Raw genomic sequence first — 26,450 nt, 5'->3', positions numbered from 1 at the left:
ATATTTCTAAATGTTTATAGATCAGCAATGTTTTATAGAGGGCCTATTTTGAGCTTCATGTTATAAGACAAGCTAGAGAGAAATGTAAGAACCACCTAGGGACCTTTTTTAACCTCAGTGACTTTTCTTTTCTCTTCAAAAAATGAAACAGCAGTAATTACCAGGGATAATGGGTTATAGGCAACATTAGGTGACACATGTAAGAGTGAGAATAAATAACTGACAAAGAAATAACGAAGGTTAAAGGAAGATGGTCAAGACCTTAACCTTGACTTTGGGTTTGCTACATAGGTGTCTTAACTGGAATGGTCCACAGGATTTAATAGTACAAATTTGGAGCTTTAATACAAAGACAAGAATGTAGAAATTTGAAATATTAACAACTCCTATATACTCCCTTTCAGACTATGACATTTTTCGTGCACTAACTGTGAATTTTTAAAGAGTGTCATAAATCTGTTTCCCTTTACAGAAAGAAATTCTGGAGCAACAGCAACAAGAACGAAATGATACCAATTTCCATGGCATTTGTATGTTTTGCAATGAGGAATTCTCTGGAAACAGGTTTGCCATTATGCAACATTAAATTCTACTGTTTTTAATCTGAAAATTTCATCAAAATATAACTGTTGGTTATATAAATTAAATTCTACAAATTAGTCTAGGTCCCTCTCCTCTGTCTCTTTTGGTACTAGGATTGAACCCAAGATGATGAATTCCTGAACTATATCACTCTGGGTCTGGGTGCTGTCCCTGAGCTTTCATGTCCAAGGCTAATGATCTACCACTTGAGCCATAGCTCCACTTCTGGTTTTCTTGTTGTTTTGTTTTGTAATTTAGTGGAGATAAGAGTGTCACAGACTTCTACCTACGCTGGCTTTAAACCATGATCCTCAGATCATGCAGCCTCAGCCTCAGATCCTCAGCCTCCTGAGTTGCTAACTTTGTCCTGAGCCAGCAGCACCCACTTTTGCTTTTTTTTTTTTGGTCGATTGTGGGGCTTAAAGTCAGAGCCTGGGCCTCAATACGAGTGCTCTACCACTTTGACCTACAATTCCACTTCCAGTTTTCTGGTGGGTAATTGGAGATAGGAGTCTCCTGGACTTTCCTGCCCAGGCTGGCTTCAAACTGCGATCTTCAATTCTTAACCTCCTGAGTAGCTAGGATTACAGGTGTGAGCTACCAGTCCCTGGCTTTAAAAATTTTTTTTTAATATGCCTGTTATCAAAAATGGACTGTGGTGGGGCTGGGAGTATGGCCTAGTGGCTAGAGTGCTTGCCTCCTACACATGAAGCTCTAAGTTCGATTCCCCAGCACCACATATATGGAAAACGGCCAGAAGGGGTGCTGTGGCTCAGGTGGCAGAGTGCTAGCCTTGAGCGGGAAGAAGCCAGGGACAGTGCTCAGGCCCTGAGTCCAAGGCCCAGGACTGGCCAAAACACACACACACACACACACACACACACACACACACACAAAATGGACTGTGGTTACACATAAGTAGAGCAGTAAATGTATTTAGCAATAAATTCCTAAAATGCTGGAAATAGACTTATATTTAATATTGGGGGTCCCTTAAAATTGGCTGACAAGACCATACATAATGAACCAATGAAAGTGCAGTACGACAAGTTAATAGTACTGACTTATTAGTTTTAAACCTTTGGCAGTTATGGCCTTTTAGTTTTGAATATTGAGAATTATAAAGACCACTGGGCACCAGTGACTCATACCTGTAATCTTGGCTCCTCAGGAGGCTGAGATCTAAGGATGATGGTTCAGTTCCAACCCAGGCAGGAAATTCTGAGAGACTCTTATCTCCAATTAACCACCACAATGCTAGAAGTGGAGTTGTGATACAAGTAGTAGAGTGCTGGGCTTCAGTTTTGAGCTCAGGGCCCAGAGTTTTTAAGTCCCAGAGCCAGTATCAAAAACAACAAACAAACTATAAAAACCTTAGAAAAAAACTTGGAGAATTATTCATTCTTTTGATAACCCAGTTAGTCCAAGACCACCTGCTGTACTGCAACTCACTTCTGGCCCTAACCACTAAGAGTTAACATTTGACTCTATAGGTTTAAAGCATAACCCCAACATGACTGCTCCTACTTTAGACACTACCCAGAAGCTTAAGGGATTCTTATGCTACTTGAACTTTTAATTGGCTGGCTACAAAGTTAGAAATTGTTACTGATCATTTCTTTTAATAATACATTAGAATGGCTCCTAGAACTTAGGACAGCATTGTACTTTGGATTACAGTTTGGGGTTTTTTTGTTTTGGTTTGGTTTTTTTGCCAATCCTGGGGCTTGAACTCAGGGCCTGAACAATGTCCCTGGCTTCTTTTTGCTCAAGGCTAGCACTCTACCACTTGAGCCACAGCACCACTTCTGGCTTTTTCTATATATGTGGTGCTGAGGAATCGAACCCAGGGCTTCTCGTATATGAGGCAAGCATTCTACCACTAGGCCATATTCCCAGCCCAGGATTACAGTTTAATTATAAAGGAAACAGATCAAGAGCAATCAGATGAAAAGATAGGCAAAGTCTGAGAGGGTCCTGAATGCAAAGTTTCTGTGACTCCCCAAATTTCAATGATTTATTGAAACTTTATTACATAGAGATAATGGGTTAAACCATTGAAGTCAGATTCCAGTGCCCCCCCTCTGACAATCAGGCTGATTGAAAGTACCAACCTTCAATTATATGTATACTGTGTGGTATGCTAAGCCAGCAGCAGCATCTTGTGTCAGAATTACCACATCTCTTTACTATATCAAGAGAACTGCATTGAGTGATGAACCTATACATCTAAGTTTGTAGAAGTATACTCCATAAGCAGTTTTACGGAACCATGCTTGCTCATAATAAAGGACTTCAAAATGGCAGAAGATGCAGATCAAGTAGCATATCAGCTTTACTCTAAATCCCAAAGATTTTCTACCCTTTTCAGCCAGCTGCCGTGGCTAGAAGAATGAGAACAGGAGTCTCAGCCTTTCCCTCCCTTCTTGCCTTAGGCAAACAGGCAGTATCAAACCAATTTTCAGTTAACTACTTTTCAATTAACTAATTCTCAGTTAACCACTTGGGAACGTATATTAAGTTCTCTAGAGATATAGAACCAATACAATACACACACACATATATGTATGTATGTATAAAAAATAGAGAACACATATGTTCTAATTATGTACACATGTAGAGAGAGAGAGAAAGAAAGAGACAGGTAGATGGATATTATACTAATCAGGAAGCTAAGAATATGCCACTGCAAACTAGTGGTACAAGGAAGCCAGTGGTGAATTCAGTCTGCTTCTGAAAGCCTGAGAACCTTGTGTTCTGTCAGTAGTTTCAGTGTTCAAAGGCAAGATCGAAAGCACCAAGGACAGGAGAGGAAAGAGGTCTAGCTCAACCCTCCAAATCCGTTGTATATTATTCAGTCTGCTGCTCTAGATGGTGAGTCACTTCCAAAAACATTCTTAGAGAAATACTGCCTTACCATCTATCTGGACCTTATTTGATCTAAGAAAATGGATACCTAAAATTAACCTGGAGAGGACAGCTTTCTTTTCTTAACCCACTGCCAACTCTACTTATATGTGGCTTCCTTTTCAGCATGTGAATGTCAGGCTTGGAACCCTGGGAATCCTAAGGCTAGGCTACTCCTGGGACAACTAACTCAAGGAAAGTCAGTAGATATTAGTGACCACCAGATCAGCACCATCTTAGTACTGGTTCTGCCTTACACAGGCCCTTCCAAGGACTTAACTGTCAGTGAGAGCAACCTTGAGCAGGCATTGATCAATTTTGGGCCTTCATAGTGGAACTCACATACTTCCAGAAGGTATGAAGGATAACAGCATTCAAGTACATGAGCAGGGGAAGCCTCATCGCATCTACCAGCTTTGGCATAGCCACATACCCTGATCCCCTCATTTTTTTTTTTTCTCAAATTTTTATTATCAAACTGACGTACAGAGAGGTTACAGTATCATACGTTGGGCATTGGATACATTTCTTGTACTGTTTGTTGCCTTGTCCCTCATGCTCCCCTCCCTTCCCCCCTTTCCCTCCCCCCCCCAGGTGTTCAGTTCACTTACACCAAACAGTTTTGCAAGTATTGCTTTTGTAGTTATTTCTCTTTTTTTACCCTGTGTCTCTCGAATTTGGTATTCCCTTTGAATTTCCTACTTCCAATACCAGTAAACACGGTTTCCAATATACTCAGATAAGATTACAGAGATAGTGTAGGTACAAACATAGGAAGGTGATACAAAACATTATCAATAATAGAAACTACACATACACATAGGACGTTGAAAGTAGTTACAACTGTGATATATCACTTGTTTCCATAACATGGAGTTCATTTCAATTAGCATCATCTTATGTGTTTCTAAGGGTATAGCTATTGGGCCTTGTGATGCTCTGCTATGGCTTGCCTAAACCTGTACTAATGATTCCCAATAAGGGAGGCCATAGAGTCCATGTTTCTTTGGGTCTGGCTCACTTCACTTAGTATAACTTTTTCCAAGTCCTTCCATTTCCTTACAAATGGAACAATGTCATTCTTTCTGATAGAGGCATAAAATTCCATTGTGTAAATGTACCACATTTTCCTGATCCATTCATCTATGGAGGGGCATCTGGGTTGGTTCCAGCTTCTCGCTATGACAAATTGTGCTGCGATGAACATTGTTGTGCTGGTGGCATTACTGTGATTTTGTTTGTGGTCTTTTGGATAGATACCCAACAGTGGATCCCCTCATTTTTAATGTCTGGTTGCCTTTCTGCCAGGCCCCAGAATAGTTTAATGCAAACCTTGGTTTTCATGACACATATACAACCAACAACAGAGCCCGGAAACATGTAAATTTTCCCAGTACACCTACATCTATGTTCATTTCAAAGCTTTATATGAGGCTCAAAGGCCGTTGGTGGGTCTGACTCAACCTTGATTATGGAAAGACCTTAGAGTCAAGCATGAAATCTGGCCCCAGTGAACCTGAAAACACATGTCAAGATGGTCAATGACAGCCCAAGGCTAAAGGCCTAAGATCCCTGAGGCCACTGTGCAAACCATAGAGTTCCAGGCCAGAGGACCTAGAGTTATGTTATCAAGAATTAAGGAAAGGGCTGAGAATGTGGCTTAGTGGTAGAGTGCTCGCCTAGCATGCATGAAGTCCTGGATTCAATTCCTCAGTACCACATACACAGAAAAAGCCAGAAGTGCTGCTGTGGCTTAAGTAGTAGAGTGCTAGCCTTGAGCAAAAAGAAGCCAGGCACAGTGCTCAGGCCCTGAGTCCAAGACCTAGGATTGGCAAAAAAAAAGAATTAAGGAAAGACAGTGTGTCAGTCACAGGAAAGAGAAAAACTATGAGGCACCTTACAGAAAGTTTAGCATAGATAATCAGTCTTGACCCCAGTGTCCAACATGAGAAGAATTGAGACAAGATATAATACAGTAAAAGTGAGAAGACAAATTATTAGCAAACAAACACGGAAGAGAGATTACACTGGGAAGATGCACTTCAGCTTGCTTTTAGCCATCTTCTGCTGTCTTGAAAGCACAGATATTGGCCTACTGCTAATTTGGGAGAATTATGGGCAAGGTGTGAGAAGGGATGCATAGTTAAAATAGTCCTTGTCACAGGCACATTCAGAGTAATTTGATGATCCATTGTCTCTGGATTGGTTAGGGGAACCAGCCCTGCCTGGAATCCAAGATAGTTAGTTACAAAGTGACTGAGAGGTGGGTCTTCTGGAGCATTAAGTTCCTCCCCAAATGAGCCCATCAGGCAGTCACGGTCCCAAGAGTGAGGGAGGCTTACTGAATTACTTGTGACTTCTACAGCATGCAGGTTGAGTGGGTAAGTTAAAGATTTGTTTTTCTAGGAACTATTTGTTGACCCACCTTAGGCTGAAGTGAAGCCCAGCATGAATCCTTGGGTGGATGGAATACTCAAAAACCTTATCTAGTGACATGTTATGATCCCAATGGCAACCTCTAGATATGTCACCTCTAACTTGGAAGGCTTAATTGCAGTGGTTTTTCTCAGAGATCCTGTAATCTCATCCTCCATTTTAGGTTTCCTTTCCATTTGTCGTCACTTGCAACTGCTACCTTAAATGATGCCCACTCACATGGAGCACAGGTCTTCCCTCCTAACTCCATTCAGACTCCAATACCAGTCTCTTCCAGAAACATCCTCCCAGTCATACCCAAAAATAATGCAATGTGTCAGACACTAGAACAAATTTTGACCTGTTTCTGTATACTTAAAACTTCATAATGTGTCACTTTTAAAGCTCAAATATCTGTGCTGGTGTCTAGTATTTGCATATTCCTCTAATTTGTGTTAACGTTATATAAATACTGTTCCTCGCCTGATTTATTTCTAGAGGATTTATAAATAATGTGAATTTTGGGGCTGGGAATATGGCCTAGTGGTAAAGTGCTCACCTCATAAATAATGTGAATTCTTCAAAATTTTTTCATAGATCTCTTCTTTTGAATCACATGGCCAGAGAACATGCTTTCAACATTGGATTGCCAGACAACATTGTAAACTGCAATGAATTCCTATGCACATTGCAGAAGAAGCTTGACAAGTATGTACAATTTTATGAAACATTGTTAAATTTGTTTTCATCTTAGTCTCATGAATTTTTTAAAAATTATGTAATTGTCAGAAGTAATTTTTAAAGTTATTCATTTCTTCTGCCATAGTTTGCATTTTGTATGCTAATTATGATTTTTACCTAGATTATGTTGTCCTTTAGTGTATTTTTTAATTTTCAAATTAAAATGTCATTTACGCCAAATACTATATGTATATATTGTAATGGGGTCCCCCCAAGGGAGGGAACCACAATGTAATGGGGTCCGAGGGAGAGGGGATCCCCTATCCCTCCAAGAGTCCACCACTCAGACACAGTCTCAAGTAAAAAGATGGATTTATTGGGGAGGTAAAAAGTATACTGAGGGGCTGGGAATATGGCCTAGTGATAAGAGTGCCTGCCTCATATGCATGAAGCCCTGGGTTCGCGTAGAAAAGGCCAGAAGTGGCGCTGTGGCTCAAGTGGGAGAGTGCTAGCCCTGAGCAAAAGGAAGCCAGGGCCAGTGCTCAGGCCCTGAGTCCAAGTGCCAGGACTGGCAAAAAAAAAGTATACTGACTGGCCGGGGTCACAGCCCAGACTAGGGAGCTGGAACCGCATGCCACGGGCCATGCTCAGGGTTGGGTTATAAAGGCAAATACCACATGGTCAAGCTTGCCACACACAGGTGGCCAATGAAGTTACAACACTTACAGAGCATGCCAGGTCACTCACAGGTGGCCAATGGAGTTATAGTCTGCCTCATAGAAACTGTTTGAACCAACCTAGCATTTTAGTTAGACTTGGCACACGGATTTGGTGGTGCTCACATGATGAAGGCGGATACGCCTACTCAGGAGAGGGCACAGGTTTAACCTTGACCATTCCACTCCTCAGGTGGCCAAGCAGTGTACATAATCTTATCACAGTGAAGGGGAACTTCCCTGGATAGGGCCGGGGAGATCTTAGCGAAGATGGAGTGAGCTTCTGCTCTCTTTAACTAATCTGAGATGGAGTCAATCTGACACATCTCAACAGCCAATGATGGCGCTGGCCAGATTTGACCTCCATATTACATACATTATAATTGGCCATAAATATATACATATATGTACCCTATATGACTATATATATTTATATATCTAAAACATATATATGTGACACAAATAAATGTGTGTGTGTAAGATATATCATGTAGTATAAGAAGAATGCCATTGCCATCTGTGCTAAGAAAGAGAAAATTATTATTAATTCCATTGTTTCCCCTGTGAACCATTTCCTATTGGTATCTTTACAGAATTAGTTGGGTTTTTTTGTGTAGTCCTAGGGATTAAACTCAGGACCTCAGGCTTGCTAAGCAGACTGAACCACATCTGCAGCCAGAAATCACTTTATAATTTTGGAGCTATAATTTCTTAACTTTTTCCTCTAGCTTTTCTATGTACTTAGTAAGGTCAACATTATCAAGTTATTCAACTTTATCAAGTATTGGACTTTATATGAAACAGAATTCGGAATGCATTCTTCCAACTTCTACCTTTCATTCTAATTTATATGCTGTATTACTTTCTGCCAAAGTTACATGTTGGCAATTTTGAATATCTAGAGTTTAGCCAGTTGAAATTAGGAGAGAGATTCTCTGAATGATCAAATGGTTTTCAAAAAAAAGTATCTATTGGGCTGGGAATATGGCCTAGTGGCAAGAGTGCTTGCCTCGTGTACATGAGGCCCTGGGTTCGATTCCTCAGCACCACATATACAGAAAATGGCCAGAAATGGCACTGTGGCTCAAGTGGCAGAGTGCTAGCCTTGAGCAAAAGGAAGCCAGGGACAGTGCTCAGGCCCTGAGTTCACGGCCTAGGACTGGCCAAAAAAAAAAAGTATCTATTTTTTTCTGGTTAGCCATGGGACTTAAAACTCAGGGCCTGGAGTCTGTCCTTGAGCTCTTATTGCTCAAGGATAGTACCCTACCACTTTGAGTCACAGTACCACTTCAAGTTTTTGAGTGGTTAATTGGAGATTAGAGTTTCATGGGGACTTTTCTGCACAGGCTAGCTTTCAACTGTAATCCTCAGATCTCAGCCTCCTGAGTAGATAGGATTATAGGCATGAGCCACTGGCGCCTGGCTTGGATTCCTTTTAATCTAAAAAGTTAAAGGGCTGGGCACCAGTGGCTTACACCTATAATACTAGCTGCTCAGGAGGCTGAGATCTGAGCATCATGATTCGAGCCAGCCAGGGCAGGAAAGTCCATGAAACTCCAGTTAACTACCAGAAAACTGGAAATGGCACTGGCCTTGAGCTGAAGAGCTCAGGGATAGCACCCATGCCCAGAGTTCAAGCCCCACGACTGACCAAAAAAAAAAAAAAAAAAAAAAGTTAAAGGACTAGTTTGTGGCTCAAGTGGTTAGAGCAACCACTGAACAATCATAAGGCCCGGAGTTCAAATACCAGAGCAGGCAAAGTAAAATGAGGTTCCTTAAAAAATAAAATAAAAAGTTAAATTTAATAAAAAAGTCAGTAAGATCAGATTAAGTTATTGCCTATGTATTAGTTACTATAATAGAATACACTTATTTCTGTATCGTAAGAAGTGGGATGTTTAGTAGACTTCAAAAAGAATTCAGTATTGAAACAATAGCAGGTAACTGTCAATTGAGAGTCTTCATGGCTCTCACATCAGATGTGTAGAAGTTACTGGTGACTATCAATAGTAAAGAGAAAGTTTGTTAGAAGATTGATCAACACTGGCAATCTCTATTATACTAAGTAATGAATTCCCTATCACTGGGAATATTCAAGCAAAAGGCATTTGAAAATAATAACTAACATCTATATAAATAAACTAGGCAACACAGTTCATAGTACATTAAGTACTCACTAAATATATGTCAAAGTATTATAAAAGTTCCTAAAATGTAGGAATTATCTTCATTTTAGAATATTTTAAAATCAGCAAGCGGACAACAGAGAAGGCAAATAACTCTTAAATTCCACAGATGATAAGTACTGGACGTAAAACCAAATCCCCGCAAATCAACATATGTGTGTGTGTGTGTGTGTGTGTGTGTGTGTGTGTGTGTGTATTATATATGTATTACTTGTTGCATACAATAGGGACAGTCAATTCTAGTGATAACTGTAATTGTTTGAAGAATATTCCTACATTTTCATTTTAGAACTGGTAACATGAACTAATTACTACAGGCAATAAGGACTGTCAATTCTAATTATCATTATAATTATTTGAAGAATATTCCTACATTTTAATAGGTAATTTGGTTAGTAAAATACTGAGATTTTTTTTTTTTATATAGCAATCTCTGACATAGTTTCAGCTAAGTACCCAAGTTATCTGTTTAGGCAAATATACTACATCAGTGTCAGACAAAGCCAAATGCATAAAATGAGGGGCAGATTTGGACACAAAGATGGTGTATTCCAATAATGCATTCTGTGTGACCTAAAGTGACGAAGAAAATTCATACAGAGATTTTTCTTTTCTGTTTCAGTTTTAGTTTTCTGGGGTTATTGTTGTTGTTATATACAGTTCTTGCATCAGCCATCCAAGAGATTTCTCCAATATATCACAGTTTGTGTGTCCTTTAGTTTGCAGTGCTTATACTGTGAAAAGACCTTCAGAGACAAAAATACACTTAAAGATCACATGAGAAAAAAACAGCATCGTAGGATCAATCCAAAGAACAGAGAATATGACCGATTTTATGTCATCAATTATTTGGTAAGACTTTTTCATAATTTTAGATTTGACTATAGTACTGCAATAAAAATCTTCCTATAAGAGAACTAATGGTTGAATAAGAAATTAGTACAAGAGCTAAAAATGTAATTGAGGGGTACTTTCAAGTAAGAATTAGCAGTGATTTAGAAAGCTTAATTTTATTTGATGTGGCAGTTATTTATGGACTGAAAGTGTCATGTGTTTAGAACTCACAATGATTATGACCCAAATGGAAAAAAAATCAGTATTTGTCTGTACACCATTCTCCACTTAATTCTCCTGTTAACTTGAGGTCAGAGATTTCTGTTTTCTCTTCAGCAAATGTTCATCAAGTCATAGTGCTATGCAAGGTGATTCTTTAAAAGCAGTTTATTTAATCTTCTCTCCACTAGAAGATCCTTCCTCCCCCTCCCCACACACATACAAAGGGGAAAAAGGTTATCTTTATTATTCTCTGGGCCAGATTATTTTTTTAAGTTTCAGGGGAACCAGAGCATTTTAATATAGAAGGGTATGTTGATTTGTTTGCTCATAAGATGAAATAACCAGGTTACTATGCTAAGGACTTTCAATGTGTTGAAAGTTATCCTTACCCCAAAGCCTCAATAAGATTTGCTGGCTTCTATGGTAGTATTCTGTTTGGGACAAGTGTCACCTTAGTGACAGCATTTTAGACGGACACAATTGACAGCTGTACTCAATCTACTAGCCTTTTTAACTGTGTATGACAAAGGAAGGAAACTATTCTTACATTAAAGGATTAAATAGCTCTTTAGAGAGGTTAAAGGGAAGATGGGGAACTCTGTTTCTTACTGATACTGTCTTTTTAGCAACTATAAATTTTTTGTCAACACTAATGAATTAAAATCCAAAACCATTGTCTACAGAAGGCGTATTGAATAAAATCATTGGTTAAAAATTAAACATGTTCTGAATTATGTTGGAAAATCTCTGCTCTAAAGTGAAATTTTGTCTCTTCTAACTAATCCATATAGTATTAAATTGAAATTCCCCCTTGAGAACTGCAAGTTTAGCATGTGTTTGAAGATTGACTATGGGAGGTTGCCATGGTTTGCTACAAATGTTTTACAACCTGCCAAAGGCAAAGGCACCCTTTGAGTCTTTCAATCTTCTTTTGAAATCACTCAGTCATTACTGCCTACAGCAAATGCTGCTTCAGGGCCCAGTCTGATCCAATAGGGAGTGGACTTCAGCATTAATTCTAAGAAATATGAAGCTACTGCAGCAAACTTTGAGAGCAATTTAATAGCTCTTCCTTCTGGAACTCTTTTAAACTAATATTTAAGAGCTTCAGAGTAATAGTACTTTGTATAGCTTTAGGTGTTTGCCTTCAAAGGATCTGCATACTCTTATTCTGTTGTCACTTTTCAAAAGTATGAGACTCATTTCCTGGACATTGAAGTAGTGTGACTGTCAAAACTGAAATGATTTTCAAGTGACAGCTATCCCTAGACAGACATGGTGGGTTATACTAGCAAATCATGGTTCAAGAGAACATAAAGATTTTAATGAGTACAAAATGAAAATACAATAACAACTTCAGGGTATTGCTGACATGTGCCATTTTTTTAGAAACCAACAGCAATCAGAAACTCATTTTTGACCAAGCACTGTCCTAATTGTTTGCATTAAATCATTTAATCACATTCCTCTGACACAAGTATTAGTTTTAAACCTGTTAGATCAGGAGCCAGACACAGAGAGGTTAAGTAAGTTTCTCAGTCTCACATAGCTAGATCCTCTGCAGTTTCCTTCATTGCGAGAGTTGAAATAATTCTAGTATCTATGTCTTATGCCTTTGGTTTTATTTTTAGTCAAGATTATTTCATTATCTATTCTCTGCCACCCCTTTGCCCAATCATTTTTATAACAAAACTTGAAGTGAATCAACAACAAAGAAAAGCTGACTTTAATCTTTTCTTTAAGAGTCTTGTCTGCACACTTGGTCCTCCTGGATCTGTGTCTGCCTGCTATGGTAAATGTTCAATAATTGTCAGAATTATTAGCAAAGGAATGAAAACCATAAATGAGTTATGATGCCTTAACATTATGTAAATGCCTTTTTAATACCCTTGACCTCTTTTTATACATATATATGCAATAAGAGTCACCTACCTATAGTTTTCCTCTCTTCAATTTCTGTCCCTGCATACTCTGCAGACCAGCGGTAACGGGTACAGCCAGGATATCCTGGCTGCACTTCAGTTACCAAAGATGGGAAAGCTAGCTGGGTACAGGTGGCTCATACTTGTAATCCTAGCTTCTCAGGAGACTGAAATCTGAGGATCCCAATTCAAGACCAGCTTGAGCAGACAAATCCGAAGACTCTCCAAAAACACGACAAAAAAAAAAGCCAGAAGTTCAGGTTTAGCTCAACTGGTAGAATGGTAGCCTTGAGCAAAAAAAAACTAAGGGAGAGCAAAAAACCCTGAGTACAGTCCCATTACACACACACACACACACACACACACACACACACACGTAGCGGGTGTGGGGGTAGGAGATGGCAAAGTCAAGGGACAGTGAAGCTGGTTAAACTTTCATCTAAATTCAGAAAGTGAACAGGTACCTTGTTTCTTCTTCACTGAGGTAATTCCTGTTTTTTATAGTTCATGTCAGTTTCTGAGTAGAAGACATATCGATGAAGGCCTTTGCTTAAAGGATTTGCCCAATCTGGATTATGTGCTTCAATTCTTGCTTTGTTTTCTCACAAACGGAAGATTTCTATGGATAGTAGGATGCTTAAGGGACAAAGTGCTGGTTAGTCTCAATTGCATACCCTTACCTCAGAGGCCAACAAACTGCCCACCAGCTTCAGGGCTTCAGCAACATGATCCTGAGCTGTGCCCATGCTTCAAGCCCTGAATTTTTCTAGGGGAACTTACTTTTTTTTTGGCTATGGTTTTATCGTTTGATCTTTTTTTTTTTATTACTTACATTATACAAAGCCACATAATAAATGTAGTCTCAACCTATTTTTCATAGTTTTGCTTTAGTGCTACTCTCTCAGGGTTTCTAATGGTTGTGTTTTTGTGTGTGAACACATATACATGTATATGAATTGAGTGGTTGGGTACTGGGTGAGGGTGATAGTTTTCTTCCATGTTTTTCTCCACTCTCTCATTGCTTATAAACCATCTGACTCAGGGGCTTGAGGGGGTGTTCTGAACATCTTTACTGACATGCCTTCCAAACTTTGTTTTTCTCCTGTTCTTTGCTTTCCTGACATGATTCATTAGTGAGCACAGTCTCTTAATTAGAGAGTTATGTACTTTGAGTTTTGAATTTTGTTTTCCTCCTTGGGTCTCATTCCTATAATGAATCATATATTTAACTTTACTACAGCAGAGCACTTTAGGAAAGTGTGAGGCACTGTCACATGGAAATTGCTTATTTCCTAATATACTAATTAACATAGATTGTCACTTTCCCCTCACGTTTTGGAAATCATTGATGCTGTATTATCTAGAGAAATTCCTATGTGTTGTACTGAACAACAATTTGGATGTAGAACTAAAGTTCCAAAATTACAATATGGGCTTAGAAGTTGGAAAGTGAAAGATATTTTTGCTCCTTTTGGCTTAAAAAATTTATTGTTAAGCATCATTTGCCCATATCATTCAGAATAGTAATATCACAGATGGCCCTTCCTTGAATAATATCTAGTTGCAATAAAAGATTGACCATAAGTCCTAGTCTAGAGAGACCAAGTAAAGCATGAAGTATTTAATTTGATGCCAAAAATTTTAATAAAGATCTTATTAGCAGTGTTGAATGTATTCTTGATGTTCTTTGATGAGGTTCACAGTGACTCTATAAAGTACATTACAGAGTCCAAATTAACTTTCTTTAATAACAGTATGGTAGATCTCTGCATGTCTTGAGTTTATGCATCATTTAGCAGATAAATAATGACAGCTTCCAAACCTCTCATTAAGTTGATGAATGATAGATTTTCTTTCTCCCCCTAAATCATAATGATGATGGATGGTTCTTTGTTTGTAGCTTACTAAGTACCTTTATTATTTTTAAGTGACCATAAAGTTTTATGTAAAGTTTTGTTGTGTTTCCAAAAGAAAAATAATGAGTAATAAGGATAGGTGTACTAGTAGCGGGTCAGTCTGTGCTTGACCATATCTATATATCATCTACTTGGAAAAAATGCCCATTAATATTCCAATATCTCTCTTATATGCTGTCTGCTTTTGCATGGCATAGTGGACATATGGGATAAAAAGAGAGAAAGGGACAACTCAAGGGAGAAAAGAGAAATGGTTAGGCGAGAAGCAATCATTCATGCTTGTTACTCTACCAAGTTTTGCTGAAACTGAGAGCAAGCCTGCCATGGAAAACCCCAAAAGGTGAACTTCCTTACTCTACCAATTCTAAAATACCCAGGCATTTGAGTAGATTTTTGAGAATTTATTCATGTATGTTTAATAGACATCATTTAATTACCTCACAAAATTCTTTTAAAATAAGATCCACATTGGCCTCAAATTTTTAGATTTTTTTCCATTTTAATTGAAGTAAAAAAAAAAATCAAACTTTTTAGTTACCTCCGTATTCCTGGCTCTGTGAACACAGGCCATATTTTCCTGACTATTCACATCAGAGAGAAGTAGTACAGCAAATAAGAAAATACATTAAAATCCAGAATGAATTCTGATAGAGATCAATGCTTTGGCAAACAGTAGAACATCAGAGAGAAATATAAATACCTTGGAAGAAGAAAGTTGTTTTAGATGGGGTGGATGGTTGAAACAAGACTGAAGGGGCCATGTTTGAGCGGAAACCAGAATAAGCCATTACCAACATGTAGGAGAGTATTGTGTACAACAGAACATCAGACAGTGTGAAAGCAGCTTGGGTAAAAGTTAGCAAGCTGGTTCAGGAACACAGCTAAAAGACCAGACTAGCTAAAGCAAATTGAGGTAGAGGAGAAGTAATGGGAGATAAGGATGAAGAGAGAGCCAGGAAAGTCATGGAGGCCTTAGAGCCATGAAAAGAACTCTGAAATTTGTCCAGAATGTGGTAAGAAGCCATGAAAGGGTTTCTACATACAGCTTACTGTCCTTTAGAAAAATCGTTATGGCAGTTGTATAAGAAATATACTATAGGGACCAAGAAGATAAATAGATTCCATTTAGGATTTGTAAACAAGATCTTAAATGATCCTGTTTGGGGATTTGGTTTGGGGGCTTCTTTGGATTTTTGGAACAGGATCTGGCTGTGTAGCCCAACATTGTCTCTAAGAGTTCCTGCCTCTTAAATGCTGAGATTATAGGCAGGATTACAGCATCCACCAGTGTACCTAGTTTAAGATCCCAAGTAATTCTAATATGTAATATGTATCCAGGATTGAGAAACACTGATTTAAAATTAAAAGAAGAAATTTGATTGTATCAGGCTATTGCTGCATCATATATATATTAGAGAGACGGAGCATATCAAGATGTATCCATACTGTTAATGGAGACAAAAATTTTAACATACCCATTAAATGGCTTCAATAGCAACTGAATGGATTTGGTTTTGACTTTTGGTTTTTCAGATCACATTTTTTTTTCTGTGTCTGTTTTCTTATACTCTTGTCCTCTTCTTTGCAATTTCTAATTCCTCTGTTTTTCCTACAAAGGAACTCGGAAAATCATGGGAAGAAGTTCAGCTGGAAGATGATCGGGAGCTGCTGGACCATCAGGAAGAGTAAGACTTGTAATTGCTTCTAATTAATTACAATGTTTTAAGTATAGGAAGATAATTCCTTAATGTGATCTAAAATTATCATTACAGAGGGAGAATAAAAAGAAAATCTCTTTGATAGTTCTTTCATGAAACATGGCAAGAATTTTAATTCAAAATAACTTTAACACAAAGAAATCAATACATTGTTATTCCAACTAAGCTAAAGCTATAAATTGAACACATAGGCATTTTAGAGTTCAGAGAAAAATACGTTCCAGAATGCTTTGTTTATTGAGTTATATCACAGACCTTGGAATGATTTGCTCTTTGAACTCTCATTGGAATACAGTTGCTTATCATTGAAGTAGAGAATATAACAAAATTGAAGATAATAGTTTCCTATGTTTAGCCCATCAAAGATTAATTTAAAACATTTATAGCTTCTTTCTTTGTAATTAAGTTTGAGAGCCTAAATGGATTCTCTATTACTCATCTTTTTTTTTTTAATTCCAGGTAGTAGTTTAGCCTGTTTTCCCTTACAGGATTTTATATTGATGTTATTTTAATAGTGAAATAAAGTCCAACACTGTAGAATTTCCATTTGCTAATTTTCTGACACAAAGCTATTCAGGATGGAAATTCTCCAGAGTAGAATGAAAACATTTCTTTTCCATTAGGATACACTAGTTAGACTGTGTAATGAATAAATGTTGAAGTACTAATAACACAAAAAGTTATAAATAGCAGTAGTTATGAGCTGGACCAGATGAGCTAGTAACTCACTATGGGCTAGTCTTAGGGAAAGTATGTATTGTTTTCTACAAAGGAAGGTTTGGTGTGAATTGGTTTTAGGTTGATCTTCAAAGTCATAGCAATGATTATTTCTGAACTTCCCATAAGAAATTCTCCCTGATCTGAATTTGGAAGGATAGTTCTTTAGTTCTTTGTCTCTAGAACTCTTACTTACTGGAAACTTTTCTGGTTTTGGAATAATAAAAATAAAAGTTAGGAATATTTTAAAAACAAAACAGACACAATGGAGCAGACTAGAAGACCCAGACATAAACCTATGCACTTACAGCTAACTGATGTTTGACAGAGGAGCCCAAAATATATGCTGAGAAAGAATAGCCTCTTCAGTGAATGGTCCTGGGAGAATTTGGTGTCCACATGCAGAAGATTGAACTCAAATTGGATCAAAGATTTTAATATAAGATTTGATATAATATAAGATAGTGGTAGAGTCCTTGCCTCGTATACATGGAGCCCTGGATTTGATTCGTCAGCACCACGTATATAGGAAAGGCCAGAAGTGGTGCTGTGGCTCAAGAGATAGAGTGCTAGCCTTGAGCAAAAAGAAGCCAGGGATAGTTATGCTCAGGCCCTGAGCTCAAGCCCTGGGACTGGGAAAAAAAAAAAAAAAACCTTGAAACTACCACATAGGGAACAAAAACTTATGGCATGAGTAAGAACTTTCTGAATAGAAACCCAGTGGCTCAGCAAATAGGAGAGAGAATTGATAAATGGGATTGCTTCAAACTGAAATCGTTCTACATAGCAAAGGATATTGTCACTAAGCTAAAAAGGTGGCCTTCAATACAGCAGACAAAGGCCTCTTGTCTAAAATATACATAGAACTCAAAAAATTAAGTTCCCCCAAAACAAATCCTCAAAGAAACAGCTGCACCCTTAATAAATGGGCTAAAGACTTAAAAAAAGACTTCTCTTAAGAGGAAATGAGAATGGCCAAGAGGCACATGAAGAAGTGCTCAACATCACTGGCCATAAAAGAAATACAAATCAAAACAACATTGAGATTCTACCTTAACACAGTAAGAATGTCCATTATCAAGAAAAGTAATAACCACAGATGCTGGTGGGGATGTGGACAAAACAGAACCCTACTACACTGTTGGTAGGAATGTAAACTTGTTCAGCCATTCTGGAAAGCAGTGTGGAGGTTCCTCAAAAGGCTAAACATAAAACTCCCTTATGACCCAGCAACCCTACTTTTGGGCATCTACCCAAAGGATTACAAGCAAGACCACACTAAAACTATCAGCACAACTATGTTCATCACAGCACAATTTATTATCACTAAAATATGGAACCAAGCCAGGTCCCTCAATAGATGAATGGGTCAAGAAAATGTGGTACATATACACAATGGAATTCTATGCTTCTGTCAGAGAGAATGGCATTGCCTCATTTGTTACGAAATGGAAAGACTTGGAAAAAATCATACTAAGTGAGCCAGACCCAAAGAAACATAGGTTGTGTTGCATGGTTTCCATCATTGGTAATACTTAGTACACATCTAGGATAGTCCTAGCAGAAGACACAATAGCTCAACAGCTACGTTCATATGAACACATAAGATGATGCTAAGTGAAATGAACTCCAAGTTATGGAAATAAGTGGTTTATCATTGTTGTTGTTATGTTCAAGGTACCATATGAAATTATACCTTTTTCTTTGGTCTTTCTTTCCCATGGTTTTACTCCTGATGTCACTGTAACTGATTTTTGTACCCTGGATATTGTATATACATTTATTGGAACTAGGGAAGAGAAAAGGAATATCAAAATGGAGAGACAAAGGGTAAAAGGTGAACCAATGCAACAGCAGTACTTAGAAGACAATATGCACATTACATTTAAAGCCCTAGGCGAATTTCCTTTGGCGTAGACCACATGGCTACTGTATATGTTTTTGGTACACTTTGTATTGTATATATGTCTACCTGACCTAGGGAAGGGAAAGAAAAACAGTGTAAGATATCACAAGAAATGTACACACTGCCCTATTATCTAACTGTACCCCTTTTGCACAACACTTTGTCAAAAAAATTTGTTTAACTAATAAATAAATTATTTTTAAAAAACTTAAAAAATAAAAAAAGAAGACAATATGCTGTAATCCAACTGTACAACTGGGGGGTGGGGGAGGAAATCAGGGGAGAGGGAAGGTGGGACAAAAATAAGGGAGGAGGTAACAAGTTTGATTTTAAAAAATGTACTCACTGCCTTGCATATGAAACTGAAACCCCTCTGTACATCACTTTAACAATAAATTAATTAATTGATTTTTTTTAAGTTGCCTTCAGTGGGTGCTAGTGGCTCACGCCTGTAATCCTAACTACTCATAAGGCTAAGATGTGAGGATCGCAGGTTGAAGCCAGCCAGGGCATGAATCCATGAGACTCCTCTCTCCAATTAACCACCAGAGAGCTAAAAGTAGAGCTGTGACTCAAGTGTTAGCGTGCTAGCCTTGAGGAGGAAAGAAAAAAAAAATAGTGCCTAGACCCCAAACACCAGGAATGGCACACAAAAAAGAAAAGACAATCCACTGAATGGGAGAGGAACTTTGTCAGCAGTACATCTGACAAGATACTAAAATTAGAATTTACAAGGAGGTTTAAAAACTTAGCCCCAAAGAATCAATAATCTAACCAATAAATTAGCAAAGTAGCTAAATGAATACTTTTCAGAAGTTCAAATGGCCAGTAAATACATCTTTAAAAAATACTCACAATCCCTGGCCTTAAAGGAAATGCAAACCAAAATAACAGTGAGATATCATTTTACACTAGTTAGAATGGCCATCATCAAGAATACAAACAACAAATACTAGTGAGTATGTGGGGAAAAAGAAACCTTAAGACACTATTCATAGGAATATAAATTAGGACAGCCACTATGGAAATCAGTATGGAAATTCCTCAAAAAAAAAAACTAAAAATAAAACTACATTATGTTCAGTTGTTCAGTTCTGAACAACTCATGGGGGGGGAGGGAAAGGGCGAGGGGGGAGGGGGAAATGAGGGACAAGGTAACAAACAGTACAAGAAATGTATCCAATGCCTAATGTATGAAACTATAACCTCTCTGTAATTCAGTTTGATAATAAATATATATATATATAATTTAAAGAAGAAATAAAAGAGAACATTTGCAAAAAAAAAACTACATTATGATCCCATAATACCACTTCTGGACATTTATCTAAAAGTTTACAAGATAGAATACAATGCAGATATCACGCAAGTTCATTGCAGCACTATTTACAATAGCCAATTTATAGAAATAGCCCAAATGCCCTATAATAGACAAATGAACCAAGAAAATGTAATGTGATGTGGGGTGTGTATGTGTGTGTGTGTTGTAATTAAACTATGTCATTTGCAGAGAAATAGACAGATCTGGAAAAAAAAAAATCATACTGAGTGGCCTGGCCCAGAAAGACAAGGGTACATGTTTTCTGTCATATGTGTATCTTAGATCCACAACACACACAAAAGTATAAGTATACATACAAGACCAAGCTGAATAAAGTATTGTACATGCAGGAGTGGAACTCTGTGGTGTAAAACCCTTGAAAAATTAACAGAAAGTTTAACAAAATGAAGATCAGGAGGCTGAATGTATTTTGAATGGGAGACTGTTTGGGAGGGGGACAATGTATGGAAAGGGGAGTGGTGTTCAAACATAGTCATAATACTCACTGTACATATAGGAAAATGGAACTGGGAAACTTGATGTGACTACAGGGCCAAGGGCATGTGGGGATGGGAAGGACATGATGGAAGGTCAAAATGCACGTAAATGAATACTTAACTTATAACCCTTTATATAACCATCTGTAGATTTTTTTTTAATTTCATGCATGCCTGTGGATGGGGGAAGTAGTATAAGGGGGTCCTGTATGCTATTTGAGTTCTGTGTCTACCACCAGAAATTAACACTTGCCCTGTTTTAAGTGATCAGTATTTTCTTCATGAAAGATATATGACTTGCCTTTTTAAAATTTGTCATTCAGAAGCTCATTCCCAGCAGCCTCCCTCACAGCATGTGCCCTTAGTGATTGTGGCTAATGAGAGAGTGTCACATCTCTTGATATGTGTCCTTTGCAAATTAGACCTAGTTGTTTCAGGAAAACATTGAACTAATTCTGTAGTCAACTAGCTGCTGAGAAGAGCGGCAAATATGAAAAAAATGGAGCAGCACCTGTTTGCTGTTTATATTAATTTCATGGTGTTGCCTTGAATTTCAAAAACTCTATCAGAAAGTCATGATATACTGTTATAGTCTTTGCCAAAATGTCTGAGTTGGGAGATTGGTCATGTTTCCTGAGGAGGAGAAAGTAATACTAACTTAATGTAGAGTGTACCCACTTAATGGAAATTATCTCCATTTTAATCTATTTTTTCTTTTAACTCAGAGACTGGTCTGATTGGGAAGAGCACCCTGTCTCTGCTGTCTGTCTGTTCTGTGAAAACCAAGCAGAAACAATTGAGAAATTATACATTCACATGAAGGTGAGAAGCCCTTATTCATTTTTATTTTGTTCTGCTTGACAAGGATAAGCTGGCAATCATTATACCCTCATTTGCCTTGCTTTCTTTTCTCAGTCATTATCTCATTCCTAAAATGAGACAGCAAAAGAGAAACCCACCAGGTCCATCAAGAGAACCACAGATCAGGGAAATTGACTTATGGTCAGCCAGACCTAGGTGAGCTATTAATGTAGTTTTACCCAGATCACTGATGGGTCCCACCTTTCAGATGCTTACCAAATAGTTGTAGCTTAAAGGTTTGGATATGGCACTAAGATTAACAATACCTAGATATGGGAAGTTCTAAATCTTTTTTGGGTGCTTCCTGTACTGCTGACTAGATGATCATCTAAGTGTTGGTATTCATTAAGGCCCTGGGTAGTCTGGGAGATGGGAGAATGGATGAGACCCAGAGTCTTACAGCTCCTACAGGTATCAGATTTTGGAGAAAGGAAATTTAGGAACTTTGCCAGTCTGGCTTCTTTTCTGTGTATCATTTATAGGTTATGGTGAAGCTTGAAGCTAGTAATTCTAAAACTTTACTTATTCCATTATACCTGAAAGATGTAAATCCCTCTGCCTCTGATCCTCAGCTGGATGCTGGAGGCAAGGAAGAGGAACACCTAATGAATTCCAAAAGCATCACAAGCGGGCTGGGGATATGGCCTAGTGGCAAGAGTGCTTGCCTCGTATACATGAGGCCCTGGGTTCAATTCCTCAGCACCACATATACAGAAAACGGCCAGAAGTGGCGCTGTGGCTCAAGTGGCAGAGTGCTAGCCTTGAGCAAAAAAAAGAAGCCAGGGACAGTGCTCAGGCCCTGAGTCCAAGCCCCAGGACTGGCCAAAAAACAAACAAACAAACAAAAAGCATCACAAGCTTGAAGGATGAGGAGTGATTCCGATAGCAAAGTATTTCTGGATGATTCTGAAATTCTCCTCAGCTATCTTTGTCAATGGCAGACAGTGCTCTTTTTTGCATACCTTCACTCCTCCTTATTCAGAAACACCATTTTTAGTTCAATGAATTAAGGATCTGGATGATGGTATAAAGGCATTTACCCTCAAGTAACCAGGAAGTCTTTCTGTGGAGCAAGGTACCACTAATGTAAGCATAGAGTTTTCTGTGCTTACAGTTACTAGATAATATCCTAATGTCCTTGGAGTATTAGTACCATGCTGAGTAGAGACTCCTGTTTAAGCATCACTCGTGAGTGAGTTTAACCTCTGCTCTGCTACCTCCAATGATAACATATCACAACTTCCTGATCATCTTGCACAGTGTGGCACTGGGCTAAATGCTGTCACTGCAAGTTAGATCATCCCCTGTGGATATGGGAGTAAAAACATTTACACAGACTGTTGCAGGAAGAAAGCAAATAGAATTGTGAAAATGGAAAGGCAGTGTGATTTGTGGGAAGACAGGAGTGACGAACTTTAAAGATAAGCAGTATATTTGACAGCATAAATGAAAAGCAGAATGTATAAAATTATCTGTCTGTTTATGGAGCAAAGAACCTGTTTCCATAATTCTAATTCAGATTCTGAGCATGCTAGAGACACATCTTACCTACACACCTATCAGACTACATGTTTCAGACAGGGTATAAATTGCAGCAGTAAGCTGTGAATAATTAAAATGTTATAACTGATTGACATGACTTTTTTAGATTGTGCTTTAAAAAGCAGTTGAGTGTGGAGGGAGGTAGTTAGAATCAGAAGACTTCAAAAGCAGAAGATGAACACAGACTGGTTTTCTAAAGTACTCAAACTCACGTGAATGAGCTGTCTATAAGTGTGAAAGATTAAATAATTTATATGCTTACAAATACATCTCATTCTCTTTTTTAGGACACACATGACTTTGATCTCCTCAAAATAAAATCAGAACTTGGTAAGTTTGTTTTGGAAGTTGTTTTCATGATGCTGCATTTATATAAACTCCTGCAAACAATAGCTACATTCTATAGCTGTGATTGGAGAACACATAGCCTAAGTATTAGTCTCTGTACAGATGACCTTAACAGAAATCATTTAGGCACTGGTTCTCAACCATTGTGAACTATAATATTCAGATAGTTTGTCTTGTGTAGACTTTCTTCTACTTTGCTGAATATATGTGTGTGCTTTAAGGAAAATAGGAGAAGGAGGCTAACAGAGCACAAGTTGTTAAAGTCAGACCAGAAGCTGTATCCCAGCTGGAACACTTACTGGCTGTATAACATTGGGTCTGGGACCATAAAAATGTTATAGGGAGTAAATAATGTATCTAAAACACCTAACATTATTTATTGTAGATATACCCAACTATATCATTTTCAGTATTTCTACCATGGAAGAATTAGACATAAAATACTGATTTCCTAATGAATCTAAAATAATGGAAACCTTGCTTCTCATATTTCAGCTCGGATGATGCTTTCTTCATCCCTTAGATATATTACTTTGCTGTGCTGCTCTCAGACATATGTGTACATTCTATTGTTTCACAGTCACCCACGTGAGCTCTGGAACCAACAGCCTGATGCTTGATCCTAACTCTGCCACATACTGTGGCATACTGTGGCCAAGCTGTGGAAGCTTGGACAGTTTCTCAATATGTGCCTATCTGATAGAGTTGTGAATATCAAAATGTGTTAATACAGGGAAAGTAATTAGCATAGCACATAAGCCCTATGTTGATATTTAGTATTAGGGTTTATTATTAATTTCACTGACTCTTAATGTTGGCTAATTAGGTAAAGAGTCCCATTTAAAAAATTATAACAAGCTGGGCACTGGTGGCTCACACCTGCAATCCTAGCTCAGGAAGCTAAGATTTGAGGATCATGGTTCAAAGACAACCAGGCAGGAAAGGCCATGGGACTCTTATCTCCAACAAATTACTCAAAAAGCCAGAAGTGGTTCAAGTGGTAGAGAGCTAGCCTTGAGCAAAAAAGAAGCTCAGGGACAGCACCTGGGCCCCAAGTTCAAGCCCCAGGACTAGCAAAAAGAAAAAAATATATAACAAAGAATTGTAAATGTTCTTACCATTTTTGAGGAGCTACACTTATCAAGACCCTGTTCTATTTAAGCATTATACTGTGTACATATATCAACATATAGAACCCCAGAAGAGTGTATAATTTGATGTTACATATTAGTTAAGAAATAAATGTAACTTAAATGTTAAAAAGAACCGGTCATGACATATACCTTTGATCTGAGCTGAGATCAGGAGAGTCATCTTCTGAGACCATCCCAGGCATAAAGTTCACCAAACCTTCATCTCAAACCTTTGAGAGCTAGACGTGATGGGTAGGCGTCATCCCAAGCTGTGCGGGAAGCCTAAATCACAGGATCACAGTCTAAACTGGACCAGGCATACATGTGAAACCCTTTTCCAAAAAATAAAATAGAATGGGGTGGGGATGTGACTCCAGTGGTACAGTGCCTGTCTAGCAAGCATGAGGCCTTGAGTTAAACCCTACTACTGCCAGAAAAAAAAAAAAAATGAATGAAGTGACAACATGAAAGTCAAAAATTATGAGAGTGAAAAAATTAGACTAGTTGTATAATGATTCTCTTTATGTCATTTTCAGGACTAAGTTTCTATCGACAGGTGAAACTGGTCAATTTCATTCGAAGGCAGGTTCACCAGTGCAGATGTTATGGCTGCAATGCAAGGTTTAAATCCAAGGCCGACTTAAGGACTCACATGGAAGAAGCTAAACACATCTCCCTGCTTCCTGACAGAGAGACATGGGACCAACTGGAGTAAGTACTGCTAACTAGGTGTAAACTCCTATGCTCTGCCTATTCCTTTTTATGTAATTTCTTTAAACTTACAGAGGGAAAATTATATGTAGTATAACGAAGTAAAAAAAGAGGGGGGGGAACACCTAAAAAAAAAAACCTCCTTAACAAAGGAAGTTTTAGAATTTGTAGTATGGAGCTATACAAATAAACAAGAATATAGGTATAATTAGGTATCAAAATAGACATAGACTAATTATATTTCATTAGCAAAACATTGCAAGCACAGTTCTATATTTGATACCTATCTAGTACATCATTTTTAATGGTTGTCAAATACCTCATTGCATGAATATATATATATATATCCTAGTCTTCTAGATATTCAAGTTGTTCTTTACATTGTCCTATTAAAGTAGTAATACAATGAGTATACATTAAGCTTGCATTTATTTCATTTAAGTAAACTTGCAGAAATGAAATTACTATGTCAAAAATATGCTCAATGTTAGGACTTTCAATATAAATTTTATATATTGGCTACTTTAAAACTTTCAGCCAATCCAAGTGGTAGAGTGCTAGCCTTGAGCAAAAAGAAGCCAGTGACAGTGCTCAGGCCCTGAGTTCAAGTCCCAGGACTGTCAAAAGAAAAAAAAAAACTTTCAGCCAGTGGTCCTTGATAGTAAGTATTGAGTGTTGTCAGGCTCAAATAAACTTAAAAAAAAATTTATCTAAGTAGTTATACAAAAGGGTAACCATTCAACACACCTGTTTACAAGTGCAATGCATCTTGATCAATGCCCACATTTCTTTTACCATTCTCCTTTCTGGGCTGGTTCTCATATCATCCTTGATACATTTGAAGGAACCTCTTAGATGCTGTGTGAGGGTCTATCTGCCCAAATGTCCCTTTGTTCTCAGAGAATATTAAATCAGATTTTCCAGAACCCTAGCCAAATGCTGTAGTTTTTCTCCTTCAGAAAATCTGAGATTTGTGAAAAACAAGCCAATCCTGAAATGAACTGGTACCTCATTCTTGTAATTCTATATAGAGATTAAATCTGAGGAAACCATTAATGATTAGGTAGGGAAACCAAAAGTAGGGAGAAACCTAATAGTTTTTACCACCTATTTGAAGAATTTTTATTTGAAAGAGTAACTGTTTTGAGCTTCGTTCATCCTCAGTGAGGAACTGGGATCTTTGAGTAGAAATAAAAAGTGATGCCATTTTTAGCTACATATAAAAGTGGTATTGTCTAACCACTAGAACTACCCAGTATGGAGCAAGGCTCCTTTCAAGATAGTATGTTTCTTATCATGGTCAGTATGAAGCAGA

The 26,450-nt window shown here is 37.9% G+C and overlaps 1 protein-coding gene across 1 annotated transcript in view; it reads left to right on the top strand.

The window, feature by feature from the left end:
- The window catches only part of Znf277 (zinc finger protein 277), a 99,901-nt gene that overhangs the window by 72,970 nt on the left and 481 nt on the right, over positions 1 to 26,450 (top strand). The window contains exons 5-11 of the mRNA XM_048339777.1: positions 473 to 564; positions 6,502 to 6,612; positions 10,207 to 10,339; positions 15,999 to 16,066; positions 21,266 to 21,362; positions 23,231 to 23,273; positions 24,961 to 25,135. Coding sequence (XP_048195734.1) covers positions 473 to 564; positions 6,502 to 6,612; positions 10,207 to 10,339; positions 15,999 to 16,066; positions 21,266 to 21,362; positions 23,231 to 23,273; positions 24,961 to 25,135 — 719 coding nt within the window. The remainder of the gene's footprint in view (positions 1 to 472; positions 565 to 6,501; positions 6,613 to 10,206; positions 10,340 to 15,998; positions 16,067 to 21,265; positions 21,363 to 23,230; positions 23,274 to 24,960; positions 25,136 to 26,450) is intronic.

The sequence above is a fragment of the Perognathus longimembris genome, chromosome 2 (assembly GCF_023159225.1).
Source record: "Perognathus longimembris pacificus isolate PPM17 chromosome 2, ASM2315922v1, whole genome shotgun sequence".
Classification (NCBI taxonomy): Eukaryota; Metazoa; Chordata; class Mammalia; order Rodentia; family Heteromyidae; genus Perognathus; species Perognathus longimembris.
This window is presented reverse-complemented; position numbering and strand designations above follow the sequence as displayed.